At 47.3% G+C, this 14,456-nt stretch overlaps 1 protein-coding gene across 1 annotated transcript in view; it reads right to left on the bottom strand.

The window, feature by feature from the left end:
* The window catches only part of porb (P450 (cytochrome) oxidoreductase b), a gene marked incomplete in the record, with an annotated part of 27,823 nt that overhangs the window by 6,144 nt on the left and 7,223 nt on the right, over positions 1-14,456 (bottom strand). The window contains 8 exon segments of the mRNA XM_062553390.1: positions 45-56; positions 929-1,045; positions 2,972-3,070; positions 5,315-5,404; positions 5,913-6,037; positions 8,334-8,483; positions 8,956-9,084; positions 9,496-9,544. Of these exon segments, the coding sequence (XP_062409374.1) occupies positions 45-56; positions 929-1,045; positions 2,972-3,070; positions 5,315-5,404; positions 5,913-6,037; positions 8,334-8,483; positions 8,956-9,084; positions 9,496-9,544 (771 nt within the window).

The following is a 14,456-nucleotide window of genomic DNA, read 5'->3' as shown; positions in this document are numbered from 1 at the left end:
CACGATAGTTGTGTCATTGATGGGATAAACAGCCACGTGATCTCCCTGACTCATACCTAGAAAAAGTGAGAGGTAGAGAGAGAGGTAGAGAGAGAGGGAGAGGGAGAGAGGGAGAGAGAGAGAGGTAGAGGTAGAGAGAAATATGAGCCTTTCAGTCACATTCATAATTTGATAACAATCACTGACGCCTTCCTCCCCCGGCCTTTAGAATCAAGTGAGGAATGTCATTCAGGAGTGCAACAGTAGAGCACGATAGGCACTCTGCCAAGACTGATGACATGCTGAAAACCCAGCACAGTCGAGTTACAGTGTCTGACTAACAACTCAGATACTGTAAGTGCTCAGCAGCTCCAGAGATTTCAAACACTGGTGTAAGCCTGACCTGACCACCAATTAGCACCTTATCTAATACTTGCCACTGGTCAGCGTCACAAAGCAAGAAACACATCAATGACATCATCCACAAACAATCTCTACTATATTAATATGCACTTTCAGATTAGCCTTTCCAGTGATTCATGTCATTGACTGATGTTTGAATGCTTTCTACAGAGCTGGCAGTGATGACACACTACTCTGAAGAAAGCACTGTGTGTGTGTGTGGCTGAATGATGTAACACACAAACAGTCATTTCCTACAATTAGCCGCACCTTACACATTGATATTGCAAATTTTCTTCAGCTATGAGGATAATACATAGGGCAGTTAATATGGTTTTGTTTCTTTTAACTTGCATAAAAAAACTGTCCAGCGGCTTACACAAGATGCGGGTAATACACAGGAAATTACTGTAAGTAAGTTCTGCATTCACTCAAAAATGCGCTTAAAGACCAGGCTCACATATCCAAACACCTGTAATGGTATCTTATGCTGAGGTTCACCCATCCGAACACCGTAATGTTAGTCGCAACTCTATTTGAGCGTTACCTGATCTTGGATCCGGAGATGTCCAGCTCCAGGTGCATGAGGTGCCGGTCGCCCCCTTTGTTGAGTTTACGGTTCACCGTCACTGGCGCCAGGAAGGGGTTTTTAGAGTCAAAGGGCCTGCGAGGGAAATGGTAGAGTCAGAATGGCCAATCACCCACACAGGCATGTTTCCATGTGCTGGACATTAGCATAATTGTGAGGGATATTAGTGTATATTTCTTCCTAAACTTCTCTCTCTGTCTCCGAGCGGAAGGCACTACAGAGGGTGGTGAAAACTGCCCGACGCATCACCTGTTCCTCACTCCCCTCCATCGAGGGCACCCAGGGTTTTAAGCCATCCTTGCGTAAGGACCAACAAAACTTCCTGTCTATGCACCAACGGTCTATACGTTGTATATATGACACTGTGCTGTTCTGCTTTTTTGCACTTCTGGTTAGACACAAACTGCATCTCGTTGTCTTTGCACTTGTATTTTGCACAATGACAGTAAAGTTGAATCTAATCTAATCTAATCTCTGGCAGGGAACACTGAATTAACCCATTATGACTCATCGCACCAAGTCTACCAAGTGATACTGTTCCGCTGAACAGAGGGTGAGGTCAGCAGAGCAAACTCCGCTTCCCATCTCTGGGATATAATGCCGCACTAACTAACGTAGCCAAAAGAAAATCTGCACACTGTTTTATATGCTCCCAGTTTAATGAGTACAACGTTTCGACCACTCAGGTCTTCGTCACGTATGACATTTAATGGCACGACCTGCCATTAAACCGGGAGCATATAAGACAGTGTGCGGCTAGTTTTTCTTTTGACTACGTTTGTCCCCATATCCAGCACCTGTCGTAGTTATATAGATGTGCGTGCCTTCCTACACTGCGCTAACTAAAGTACTGTGTCAGAACCCACGTCAGACGCCCAGAGGAAGCCAAAGTCAAGCAAGCACCTCTATTAGTTAAGAGTCTCACTCGCGTCATCAACGATCCATCAGCGTGATGAACTGCAGGAAACCCAGAGGCTGGTTTCAGTCAGAGTACACTTGGGCTTTGAGGAAGTGGGTGTACTGGGTCTGCACCAACAACAGCACTACTACTAACTACAAGGGGCGATAGTACTACTGTTCATCTCCTCTAATGGCCTGGTCAGATTACACGAGATCAGCCCAATTTTGGCCCGAATTTGTCGTGACCGACAAGTTTATAGCGTCGTATCCGATTTCAAATGGTCGGGCACGACATCGAACACGGAGTGAATCTTATAATGTGACATGCTTCACAACTTGCGATTTGTCGTTCATGACGTTCTAAAACAGCCCGGCAAAAAGACAGGCTTGTCAGAAATTTGACGGGAGTCGTATGACACGACCGATGCTTTCGGTGTATGTGGCCACTCTCCCGACCAAGACGCGGAGAGGTTTCCATGGTTCTAAAATTGTATAGTGTGACATGGTAGATCGTAAACGACAATCTTGAGCAACAAAAAAATCGTACAGTCTGACCCTGCCATAACTGCTACGAATCTCTTCAGGTCAGCCAAGGATGCAGTCAAATAAGACAAATAAACTAAACTGAACTGGTGACGCAACTCTACTGTAATTGAAAGTACATTTTCGATGTACACCTTAGATTTAGATGATATTTGTGAATACACCTCCAAATAAATGAGATTTACAGGGACCATAATTGCATTGATGGGCAACTGGGAACAAGCAAAGGAGTGACTCAAGTCTGCCAACAACAACTAAACTAAACACCCGGGTAGTTTAATAACTTGGCAAAGTCATCACGCTAATTTAATACTATGAGTCAGAACAAACGTAATTGCAAATGTGTAAATAAAGGTCATGAGCTTTTATGGTTCTGATAAAAATAAACATGGAATTAAAGTCATGAGCTTTTATGGTTCTGATAAAAAATAAACATGGAATTAAAGTCATGACCTTTTATGGCTTTGATAAAAATAAGCCATCCTTGCTGACACGCAGATGCACATGTTAGTGATGTGTGGAGGAGCTTTGTGAAGCCGTGATTGGCTGTGAACTCACGGTTTCTGGCTCTCGAAGCTCTTGAGTCGGCCCAGCTCTCCGGTGTACACCTTGTTCATGTTGAGGTCATCATGCAACTTCAGCTCGTACTGACGGATGCTGCAGCAGGGAGAGGGGACAGACAGAGGGGATCAGCACAGTGTGTGTGTGTGTGTGTGTGTGTGTGTGTGTGTGTGTGTGTTCTTACATCATTAGCCATGACACAACAAGGTCTGTGTCTGTCAAAAGTACCCATCAACCTTCAGCTCATATTGGCAAATGATACATCAGGGACAGAGGGCAGGTCAACAAGGTGTGTGTGCACGTGTTCGTTTGGCTCATAGGTTGAGGAAATAGGGTGAAAGGTTTGTGTGTCTGTCTGTGTGTGTCTGTGTGTGTGTGTGTGTGTGTGTGTGTGTGTGTGTGTGTGTGTGTGTGTGTGTGTCTGTGTGTGTGTGTGTCTGTGTGTGTGTGTGTCTGTGTGTGTGTCTGTGTGTGTGTCTGTGTGTGTGTCTGTGTCACACATAATAAACCTTCAAGACGGGACAGGTGTTCAAGGCCTTTTGACAGACACAAACATAATTAACCTTCAGCTCATATGTGACCATTCAAAGCGAAATCAGTCGTTTTGCACACAACGTTATTTTGAGAAAATCAACAATAACAAACTTCCGGGTTAAAATGTTGAATTTCACGTTTTCGCATAATTCAACTGTATACAGTCTACAGTTTCATATCGTGAACGCATTTCACGGCAAAACATACGTTTTGACTGTTAAACCTGGCGAAGATTCAACACATTTGCCGTCATTCCCGTTGTGCACGCGCGGCTTAAAATGGTGATTTCTCCTCTTCTGGCATATCATGACAGGAGAACCATGACAACTTTGGATGCGGTTATCTTAGCGATAGTTTGTGTAATACCCTCGATATACATATCGTTGCAAAGCTTAGTTTATGACCGTTCACGTGAGCACAATAACTTAGTTTAGAAAATTTTACCGAAACGACTGGTTCCGCTTTACAGGGTCACATATTAGCAAATGCTACATGGTGTGTTTGTTTTGATAGCATAAAATGACGATAATTTAGTGTCCAACATGACTGCTTTTCAAGTTGGAATACACTACAAATGGGTAGAATTTGGACATTATCAATTATCAACAACCCATCCTAGATATCCAAATGACATTATCAATCTTCCATCACCATGGTGTAGCCTTCATGATATTGGCTTGTATAATGTTTGCATTTGAAATAGGCTGTAATTAGAAAAAAAATCCTTGTGAAAACTCACAAGTGTGTGAATGGGAGTGAGAGAGTGAGGGAGGGAGAGCGAGAAAGTGAAAGAGAGAGAGAAAGAAAGGGAGGATGTGCAGATGTGAACATCACAGAGCTCCCCGGTCTGCTTTGATGAAGATGAAGCATTGGGCGGCTAGCAGGCCATGCTAATGCAGGCGATTTCAAAGCAGACGGGGAACAGAGATCAGAAGCAAAGCCGCTACAAGGCACCAGGACTCCATACCAGTGACAGTCCCCAGCTCTCAGTCTCAGGGCTCTCCAAACGAATACAGTCCCCAGCTCTCTCAGTCTCAGGGCTGTCCAAACGGATACAGTCCCCAGCTCTCTCAGTCTCAGGGCTGTCCAAACGGATACAGTCTCCAGCTCTCTCAGTCTCAGGGCTGTCCAAACGGATACAGTCCCCAGCTCTCTCAGTCTCAGGGCTGTCCAAACGGATACAGTCCTCAGCTCTCTCAGTCTCAGGGCTGTCCAAACGGATACAGTCCCCAGCTCTCAGTCTCAGGGCTCTCCAAAGGACACAGTGCCCAGCTTTATCATAAATCTCAGGGCCATACAGGCTGTCTCGTCTTTGTCTAACAGGACAGAGTCCCCAGCTATCTCAGTCTTATGGCTGTCCAAACAGACATAGTCCCTAGCTCTCATAGCCTCAGTGATTTGTACCGTAATGCTTGTCCTCTCACTCACTATTCAGTCACACACACAGCTCCGTTCTCTCATGACGACTAATTAGGGCTGCTCTTCTGCCCCGAACAATGTATACTATAAACTCCAAAAAATACTGAATGACTGTGTGTGTGTGTGTGTCTGTTTGTCCACCAAACAGACAGAGACAGAGTACTGTAGGTACAGATAGTACAGAGTAGGTACAGAGAGAAAAAGGCCATTCTCATCAGAGGGAGGGACTAGCCACTAGCCTTGAGACTGCTCGCAGTTTGATGCATGCAGGGGCAGATAAAACCCTGACTGAAGGGCAGAAGGGACAGGAAAGATGTGTGTGTGTGTGTGTGTGTGTGTGTGTGTGTGTGTGTGTGTGTGGGGGGGGGGGGGGGTTGGACCACTAACCTGGACTCTTCGCCAGTGGCCTCCACACCAAAGTGCTCACACATGGCAGGCCAGAACTGCTCCCTCCACGAAACGAAGTCCTCCTCCAGGCTGAGCAGGCACACACACACACACGAGCACACACGCACACACACACAAATCATCATTCACAGGGCTTACACTCAACACAGTAGAAATAGGGGTGCAGAGAGGCACATGTTTGTCATTTAGAGACGATCCTAACGAATGGAAAGATGTGCAAATGAATGCCCGGGCTTCTATTCAAACACCGCCACCGGAGGCTTGGCTCTCGGATAAAGCGAGCCGCCGCTGACTCACTGCCAACAGAGGAGAAATAAACGACTCTCCTGGTAGATAACTAGGGTTTGCACGTGTCTGTTGGAGCGCTTTGCAACAAGTCTTTACAGAGTAAAAAGGACTATAACTCATCTATCCCGGGCTCCATAAACACACAAATAATTAAATCCAGGATGTGCATCATCAAAGTCAGTGTTACAAAACAAGCCCCATCTTTGACTTCCTCCAGGTCTTTAGCGAGTGCTAGGCTACGCCGCTCCTCTTTTCTGATTGGTGCATAGCATACCCTCGTCATACTCACTTGCCGTCGTCGTCTCCCATGCCGAGGTCAAACACTCTCTTGCCTCCCAGCTCTTCCAGTCTCTTGTCCACGTATTTGCCCATGGCATTGTAGTGCTCGTAGGTTTTATTTCCCAACGCAAACACCTACACACACACACACACACACACACACACACACACACACACACACAATTCTGGCATTCAGTTTCTAATTCATATTAGGCTGCTCCTAAAAGAGATGCTTCCATCCAAACAAGGCAATGTACATTCAAGTCAGCACAGCAGGCTATCTATCTATAAATGACAGGAACGCCTGTCTGTCTGTGTGACCGTTTGTCCGTTCGATTTCAAACTTGGCAGGGTCTTGCTACAGGCACAAGTAAGCGCAGTGCCATGTTTGAGTTGTTTGGATAAGAAATGCAAAATATTACACTGGTAAAAGAAGCACTCGTTGGGTTTCTCAGCGGGTTTCTCTAGTTTCTTAAAGGGATATTCCGCCATTTGTGGAAATACGCTCATTTTCCCCCTTCCCTTGAGCAAAACAATCGATATTTACCTTGTTCCCGTTCATCCAGCCATTCTGTGAGTCTGGCGATACAACTTTTAGCTTCAGCCTAGCATAGATCACTGAATCGGATTAGACCATTAGCTTCTCGCCTGCTAGCTTCATGTTTAAAAGTGACTAGATTTCTGATAATTTTCCCCATTTAAAACGTGTCTCCTCTCAAGTTAGAAAGTGCAATAAGACCAACTGAAAATGAAACCTGGCGTTTTTCTAGGCTGATTTGACATGGAACTACACTCTCATCTGGCGTAATAATCAAGGCAACTTGCAAATTTACCATAGGCGCAGTGATATCGTACGCAGCATCTGAAAATAGTCCCCATAGACATCAAGCAGTAGTAGTGCCAGTAGCTGCAAGTTGCCTTGATTATTACGCCAGATGAGAATGTAGTTCCATGTCAAATCAGCCTAGAAAAACGGCAGGGTTCATTTTCAGTTGGTCTTATTGCACTTTCTAACTTGAGAGGACACACGTTTTAAATGGGAAAATTACCAGAAATATTAGTCACTTTTAAACATGAAGCTAGCAGGTGAGAAGCTAATGGTCTAATCCGATTCAATGATCTATGCTAGGCTGAAGCTAAAAGTTGTATCGCCAGACTCACAGAATGGCTGGATGAACGGGAACAAGGTAAATATCGATTGTTTTGCTCGAGGGGAGGTGGAAAATGAGCGTATTTCCAAAAATGGCGGAATATCCCTTTAAAATGCAGCCGATGCTTTTTGATGCAAAATAATTCACAGGAAAGACCATAGAGAAAGGTCCCCCGTCATATACATAAGCACTCATATCTGGACTTATGCTATGGATCTATTTGTGTGTACCCTCTGAAGGCATACCTGGGGCCTGACTGTCGTTGATCAAGTCTTAACAGAACCGGAGCTCAAAATGCAAATGTAAAACACAGACTCAAATTGCTTCCAATGAAGAGAGTGGAATCTATAGCCTAAATCACACAGCCAACCCACAGGCTTCGCCTAATCTCCCCATCACAGTAGTGTGTGGGAAAACTATGCAGACCATAATCCCTCCACAGGGGTCAAGGGTCACTGCAGTAATTGACCATAGCAAAGGAGATAAGGCCTCTGGGGAAAATATTTCTGTTTCAGTCATGTGTGCTTGGACTGGAGTAATTGAGTGAGTAGACGAGTGCTGGGGTCAAGTGACCTCTAAGTAACTGCTGAGTCACTCACTGGTCCACATTCACCAGTCTGTCAAAACTGCTGTGTCACTGAAATCCCCCCCAAAACTTGTCAGCGAGACTTAAGCAAGAGTGGAGTTTCGTATCCAGTCTCAAAATCAACATCCTTTGTCACGAGAACATGACTCGACTTCTCCATTCTGTGGAAACTGATGTGAGTCAATGAATCGGTTCACATCAAACCATAACAATGGCTGGCCACAGTTGCTGATCGTGATGTGGGTCAGTCGTCTGACAGCACTACTCAAGGGGTCCCTTTATTGCCTATATACTGCAGCTATGACGTGCTTGTGTTTTTTTTTTTTTTTAATTTTAGAGCTGCCCTTTTTAGTAATGTCTTCACAAAGCACAGATGGTGAATGGCTGAATTCAGGGTTCCCTTATGTGCCAAATTTGCTGAGATTACTCAAATATCCCAACATACTAGCGGAGTCTGTGAATTGCACCCATAAGAAGACATGAGATGCTTGGGCATGGCCTTACTTGCCCCTGTGGTAACATCCTCTTATCCCAAGAACATGACTCAGCATGAGTCACATGTCATCAAACAAAACAACTCATTGCACTGATCACTCTCACTTCGCTGACAAAGACTAGCGAGTCATGGTGGGACTGGGGGGAGAAAAAAGAAAAAGAGGAAATGGTGTTGGAGGGAACAGGAAGTAGAACTCACGGCGAAGTTGAGTCCATCGAGGTCGGCGTCACCCTCCTGAAGCCAGTCGTAGAAGTCCTGGGCATTGTCCGTGGGGTCGCCCTCGCCGTAGGTGGCCACGCAGAAGATGGCCAGAGAGTTGTCGATCTCCGACAAACGCGCCAGCTCTGACTGCAGACACACACAAACACACACACACACTTACATACTTACACTTACTGACACTATGCAGCAGCTAATGCAGGAATGCAGCACAGAGCCAAGGCGCCCCAAGACTGTAAACATTACACAGCCGAGGCCCACACACAAACACTCAAACACTTGCAGATGTAAAGCCGTACAGCGTACACGCATACACACAACAATTTTTTATCACCGATTGGAAAGGGATAAAAAGAAAAAGAAAACAACAGGTAAAACTAAAAACACAAAACAAACACTTTAGGCACACTTTATGAATATAAGTGCCCTGATATAAAGCCCTTATCAACCATAAGGTCATTTCTGTCATGGCTGCTGTACTGTGACATTGTGATATGACTGGAGGCCCTATGAGAAGAGGTCTCATGATGATGATGACGAGGAGGGGGAGGAGGAGGAGGAGGAGAAGGAGGAGGAGGAGGAGGAGAGGTTTCGTGATTACCAAGTCGTACTCCTCAGGGTCCGCAGCCATGCCCTTCATGCCGTAACGCTGGGCATCCTTGGACAGCCGGTTGGAAAACTCCTCGGCCGTGCCCGTCTGGGAGCCGTAGAACACCACAATGTTTCGGCCCTGGCAGAGAGAGATGGCAGAGATGGCAAAGATGGCATCAGATACGCACATGCACCGCAGTTCACCCTTCAAAACAAATGTCTGTGTATGTGTGTGTGTCTGTGTGTGTGTGTGCGTCTGTATGCGTGTGTCAGAGCTCCAGTAAAAAGCCCTTCAAGTCCTGACATGAACTTGGCAGAGCTACACACACATCTGAACCGAATAAAGGGCAAAATCTGAACAGCTCTGTCATGGGTTTGCCCAAAAGCTCTCACATTAGAGGGAGACCTCTCACAGAGCACAAAAGGCTCCATTCTAGAAAATCATAATTTAACAGCAATTGTTAATATTAACATTGTTAAACAGAATCGGCTGGGTCTACCTGCCAGTTCACTGCAATGGAATGCAAAAGCTACTAGAGTGGCAACTTACGGTTTTCTTCATCTTCTCGATGAAGCTGGTTTCCCTGGTGCTGGGGGCTCTGGAGAGGGAAGGAACACATACACACATGCCATCACTCATCAGCCTACAGCCGGGTCTGGGCCAGATCAGGGGCGCCGGACCAAAACCAGAACAGCACCAGCGTCTCCTCTCTCTACTGGCCGTGCTCAGTCCAATCACCGTGAACAAGGCAGCGCAACAGCAACACAAGGGAGGGGGGGGGGGGGGGGGGGGGGGGGGGGGATGGGGGCACGCTGGCAGCCTCAGTTCCACTTCATTTACGAGATTACAGGAGCTTAGTGGGAGGCATCTCGACTCAAGGCCCCCCCCCCAAAAAAAAAGACACAACCCGCAGGGGAAACCAAGGTGCCGCTGGATGCATTACAGCAACACACACAAACGCACACACACACACGCCACGCTAGGCTGAAGCACGCTAGGCTGAAGCTTTCAGCCACACATCACATCAACAGGTGCTGACCTACTGTACTACTCCACACACCTGTCTCTTTCATCACCTCATTCTGCACTCAAATCAAACCCCAGGTATATTGCTATAGACTCATGCTGTGGGATGCTACTACAGTATATTTGATAATGCTACAGACTCATACTATGGAATGCTTCTGTGAGTATGCTAATAGTATTAAGTATTCTGTATCAATAGTGGTGTACTATGGGGTCATATTGTGCGTTGCTACTGCTTGCATATTACCATAGCCATGCTGATGCAACAGGGCTCCAATAACAACTATCTTGCAAAAACATTTACAGCCCTTCAACACCCACACACACCATGCAGGACAACAAGGGCTCTTAAGTAGCTCTTCAATAACACACACACACACATGCGCGGTGCTGACTCACTGTAGGGCAAAAGCACACGTATCCTGCCCTGGTCTCCTCTCCGGGCTCCAGTCCTCTCTTAGTGCAGCTTAGTACAGCTCTCTGACCCACACACACACACACACACACACACACACACACACACACACACACACACACACACACACACACACATACTCAATAAACTACACACACAAACACACACAGGCTAAAATCAGACTCTGACCCAGTGACCGTGTATGGACATGTTCAGCCTTTAACCTGCTGTCCACTGCCTACAACAGTGAAAGCGCACACGCACACACACACACACACACTCAATAAAAGACACACACAAACACACGCAGGCTAAAATCAGACTTTGATTGATGCCCAAAGAAGCACAACTTGTCCTATCCTCTCCACTCTCACGGCCCACTTCTCCCGGTGTTAGCCCACACTGCCTTGTCCTCAACACTGCGCTCCATTTGAGGGTCCCACTTGCGTGTGACTCAGCTATGACTCAGTCAGTAGGCCGTTATACCGCCAGTGTTGGAAACTCATTTCTTAAAAATGACTAAAATATCACTGAAAATAGCACTGACAGACAAATTCAGCAACCTCTCAACAGCAAATCATCATTTGGTGTCTAAAATCCATCAGCCATTTTTATGTTACCATTTAACAAAACATTTCGCTGGTGCCAATTTCAGTCGCTGCACAACACATCTTGTTGACATTGTTGACATGTCTTTGCATTGAGAGGGTTCCTTCATGGGCTGTAGTATGGGAATCCATCCATTTATAGGCACAGCTGCAAAACAACAGTTATCCAACTGCATGGCAGCTAACGAAGAGAGGAGAGGAGAGGAGAGGAAGAGAGAGAGAGAGAGGGAGGGAGGAGGGAAGAGAGAAGAGAGAGAGAGAGAGAGAGAGAGAGAGAGAGAGAGAGAGAGAGAGAGAGAGAGAGAGAGAGAGAGAGAGGAGAGAGAGAGAGGAGAGAGAGAGAGAGAGGGAGAGAGAGAATTTCCCTTTCCTCTCCCTACTCTGCTAAATGCTCTGGGACATTGGCCAACTGTTGCACAATAAACGGAACCAGTTCGGTTTTTTTTCAGGCGGAGGGTCGTGGGTACCGTCTGAAATGGGGGTCTGAGGAATGTAAGCAGCCTGTACGTGTCCCAGCCCTGCTGATTGGTGCGTCTGGACGAGAGGGCGCCACCCGCCACCCCCCCCCCCCCCCCTTTTTTTTCCAGCATTCAGGAACAGTGTGAGTGCATAAAAACTACAATTTCACTGGGATCAATATTGGGAATACCACAACTACAGTTTCGCTGAGATCAGTGTTTATGTGTATATTCCCAAATATACAGCTGGGAATAGCACACCAGTGAGAAATACCACAACTACAGCTTTACAATACTACAGTGAACAAGAAAACTCAGTGTGAACACCATTGATGTAACCTAGGGACCAAGAGGGTGATTTTACTATCCAAACTAAGTCCACTTGCATGACAATACCTTTCATGAGGCAATACCCAAATAGGCTATGCATATCTCTATATTCAATCTCTATGTACACACAAACCCAGCTGACTTCCTTCCAGCAAACAGGAGCACACTGTGCCTCTCGTAACAGAACAGAACAGGACACATTAACCACAAATGAGTTCCATGCTAGCGAGTTCCCACAACATGTAATTCAGGCTACAATGTTACGAAACGAAGATATCCTCTTTCAGTTTTAAAAGAAAGGAAGAAAAACAAATGCTAAAAGAATTAACTCAAAGTAAAATAAACAGACAGCACAGTGCATGTTTCCACCTTCCCTGCTCCCAATGACAACACGTTCTGCAGGCGTTTTCCCCACAGTAGTGAAGCGTCAGCAGGATTGGCGTTCCAAAGGCCAGTCAGATAGACACAGACACAGACGAAGGAACCAGGGCCACACGTATAACGAAGTGTGTTGTGTGCGTGTGTGTGTGTGTGTGTGTGTGTGTGTGTGTGTGTGTGTGTGTGTGTATGTGCGTGTCCATGGGTGTGTGTGTGTGTGTGTGTGTGTGTGTGCGCGCACGCACGCGTGCGTGTCTGTGAGGAGAGCCACTGACCTTTCCGCAGCAGCCCTGCGCTCCTCCGGCAGAGAGAACACGCATCCCATGATGCTCGGTGGCAGCGTCCGAGCAACACCACACACTGTGCTACGACGCCAGCGCTCCGAGCCACAAGCAAGCCATCAGGTCGCTGTTCACACACACACACACACACTTGTGGGCAATCTCACACACGCTCACTCAGCCACACACGCACACACACTCAGTCACGCACACGCTCAGTGACGCTGACAGCCAAAGCAGCAAGCATGCGGGCGAATCACCGGTGCGTAACGTCCAGTCAGGGTGACGAGCCCCCCAAAGATGGAGACGGATGCACGCAGCTGGTGTGGTCCTCTACAGCAAACACGCGTGTGAACGGCTGCCGTTATCACCACCGGTGGGTGGATGCGGGTGGAGGGGAAGGCAGGTCCTATCTCACAGCGCAGGCATGGATGGAGGAAGTCCCTGACGATTGTTTTCAGGAGGTGGAGCAAACGCTGCCCACTTCCCCCCTGGACGGACGGACGGACGGACAGGAGCGTTACGACGATCACCCAAGCGTGCGGATCGGTGTGGAGACGAATGGTCTTGCAGATCCTGTGGAGAGCTCACTCAAGCGCGCCGTGTTCTCTCCCTCTCCCTCTCCCTCTCCCTCTCCCTCTTCCTCTCTCTCTCTCTCTCTCGTTCTCGTTCTCGTTCTCTTTCTCTGTGTGTGTGTGTGTGTGTGTGTGTGTGTGTGTGTGGCAGAGTTAGAGACAAGAAAGCAGCCGTCCAGATGGAGATTTTGACACCGCTACCTATTAGCACTTTCCCCTCGCTCTCTGTTGCTGGAAACTGCCGCGGTGTTGCTCTCTCAGCGCGTGCACGGACAAACACACACACACACACACACACACACACAGGCAGTCTTACAGTGCGGCGGAAGGCGCCAGTAACATCTGGCAGCAGCGAACAGAGCTAGACAGGGAAGAGAGACCGAGCCCAGTCTAATGAAATCTCCTGTAAATGCCAGTAAAGTAAATGCCAGTAAAAGAGTCCTCTCTCTCTCCCTCCCTCTTTCTCTTTCCCTCGCTCTGTTTCTCCCCTCCTCCTTCTCACAGCCCCTGTTGTAACCCCTTCCCCCTCTCACTCACTCTTTCATTCACTCACTCAACTCTCCCTCCCTCCCTCTCTCACATACATACCGATTTGAACAAGATTAATGAAGTTATAGTTCTACAGTCAAAATGAACCCTAAACCTGCGAGAAGAGGGGGAAGACTGGGAGAAGACGAAAGAGAGAAAGAGAAACAGAGAAAGAGAAACAGAGAGAGAGAAAAAGAAAGAGTAGAGAGGAAACACTTTCTATGGAAGGCTCACTTCACTAAAGCCCTACCCTCACGTCACAGTCACACACAGTCACACACACACACACACCGCCCCCCACCTTCACAAAGAAGTGAGATTACTATGGCAACCTCATCCATCATAAAGGGATTCTCTTGTGGCAAGCCAGGGCCTGCTCCATTCAAGCGACCAGCGAGGCAAATTAGAGCTGGCCGACCCAGAGGAGGAAGAGAGGGGAAAAGGGACGAGGAGAGGGGGGGGCAGACAGAATGGAGCGCTTGTCTCGCGCCTCAACTTTCCACCTTTCCACAGGCTGAGAGAACGGCTTGGCTGGCCTTTCCCCCCCGCTCTCCAGGGCCACATTAAAGCCAGTTTTCTTTTTGCTTTTTTCCTCCTCCCTCCACCCCCCCTCCACCCCCTTTTAAACAGAGGAGAGGGGAGCAGGGAGGTGGGGAGGAGGGGGGAGTGCAGGGGTGGAGCAAGGAAATAACAGGCGTGCTCAAAAGAACGGGGAGTGAATTGGGAGTGACGTAGGCCTGCACGTCTGATATGGACTTGAGATGGGCCGCAAAAGCACCACTTCATGTATACATAATATTACACACACACCTTTTATTTTCTCACTACACTACAGTCGGTGCCTTTGAAGCGTGGTGGCCGGGTGGAGGTAAAGGTGGAGGGTATGTGTGCATCCACACAGAGCTTTGTGT

The sequence above is a fragment of the Sardina pilchardus genome, chromosome 13 (assembly GCF_963854185.1).
Source record: "Sardina pilchardus chromosome 13, fSarPil1.1, whole genome shotgun sequence".
NCBI lineage: Eukaryota > Metazoa > Chordata > Actinopteri > Clupeiformes > Clupeidae > Sardina > Sardina pilchardus.
The sequence above is the reverse complement of the archived record's forward strand: the minus strand, read 5'-3'. Positions and strand labels throughout refer to the sequence as shown.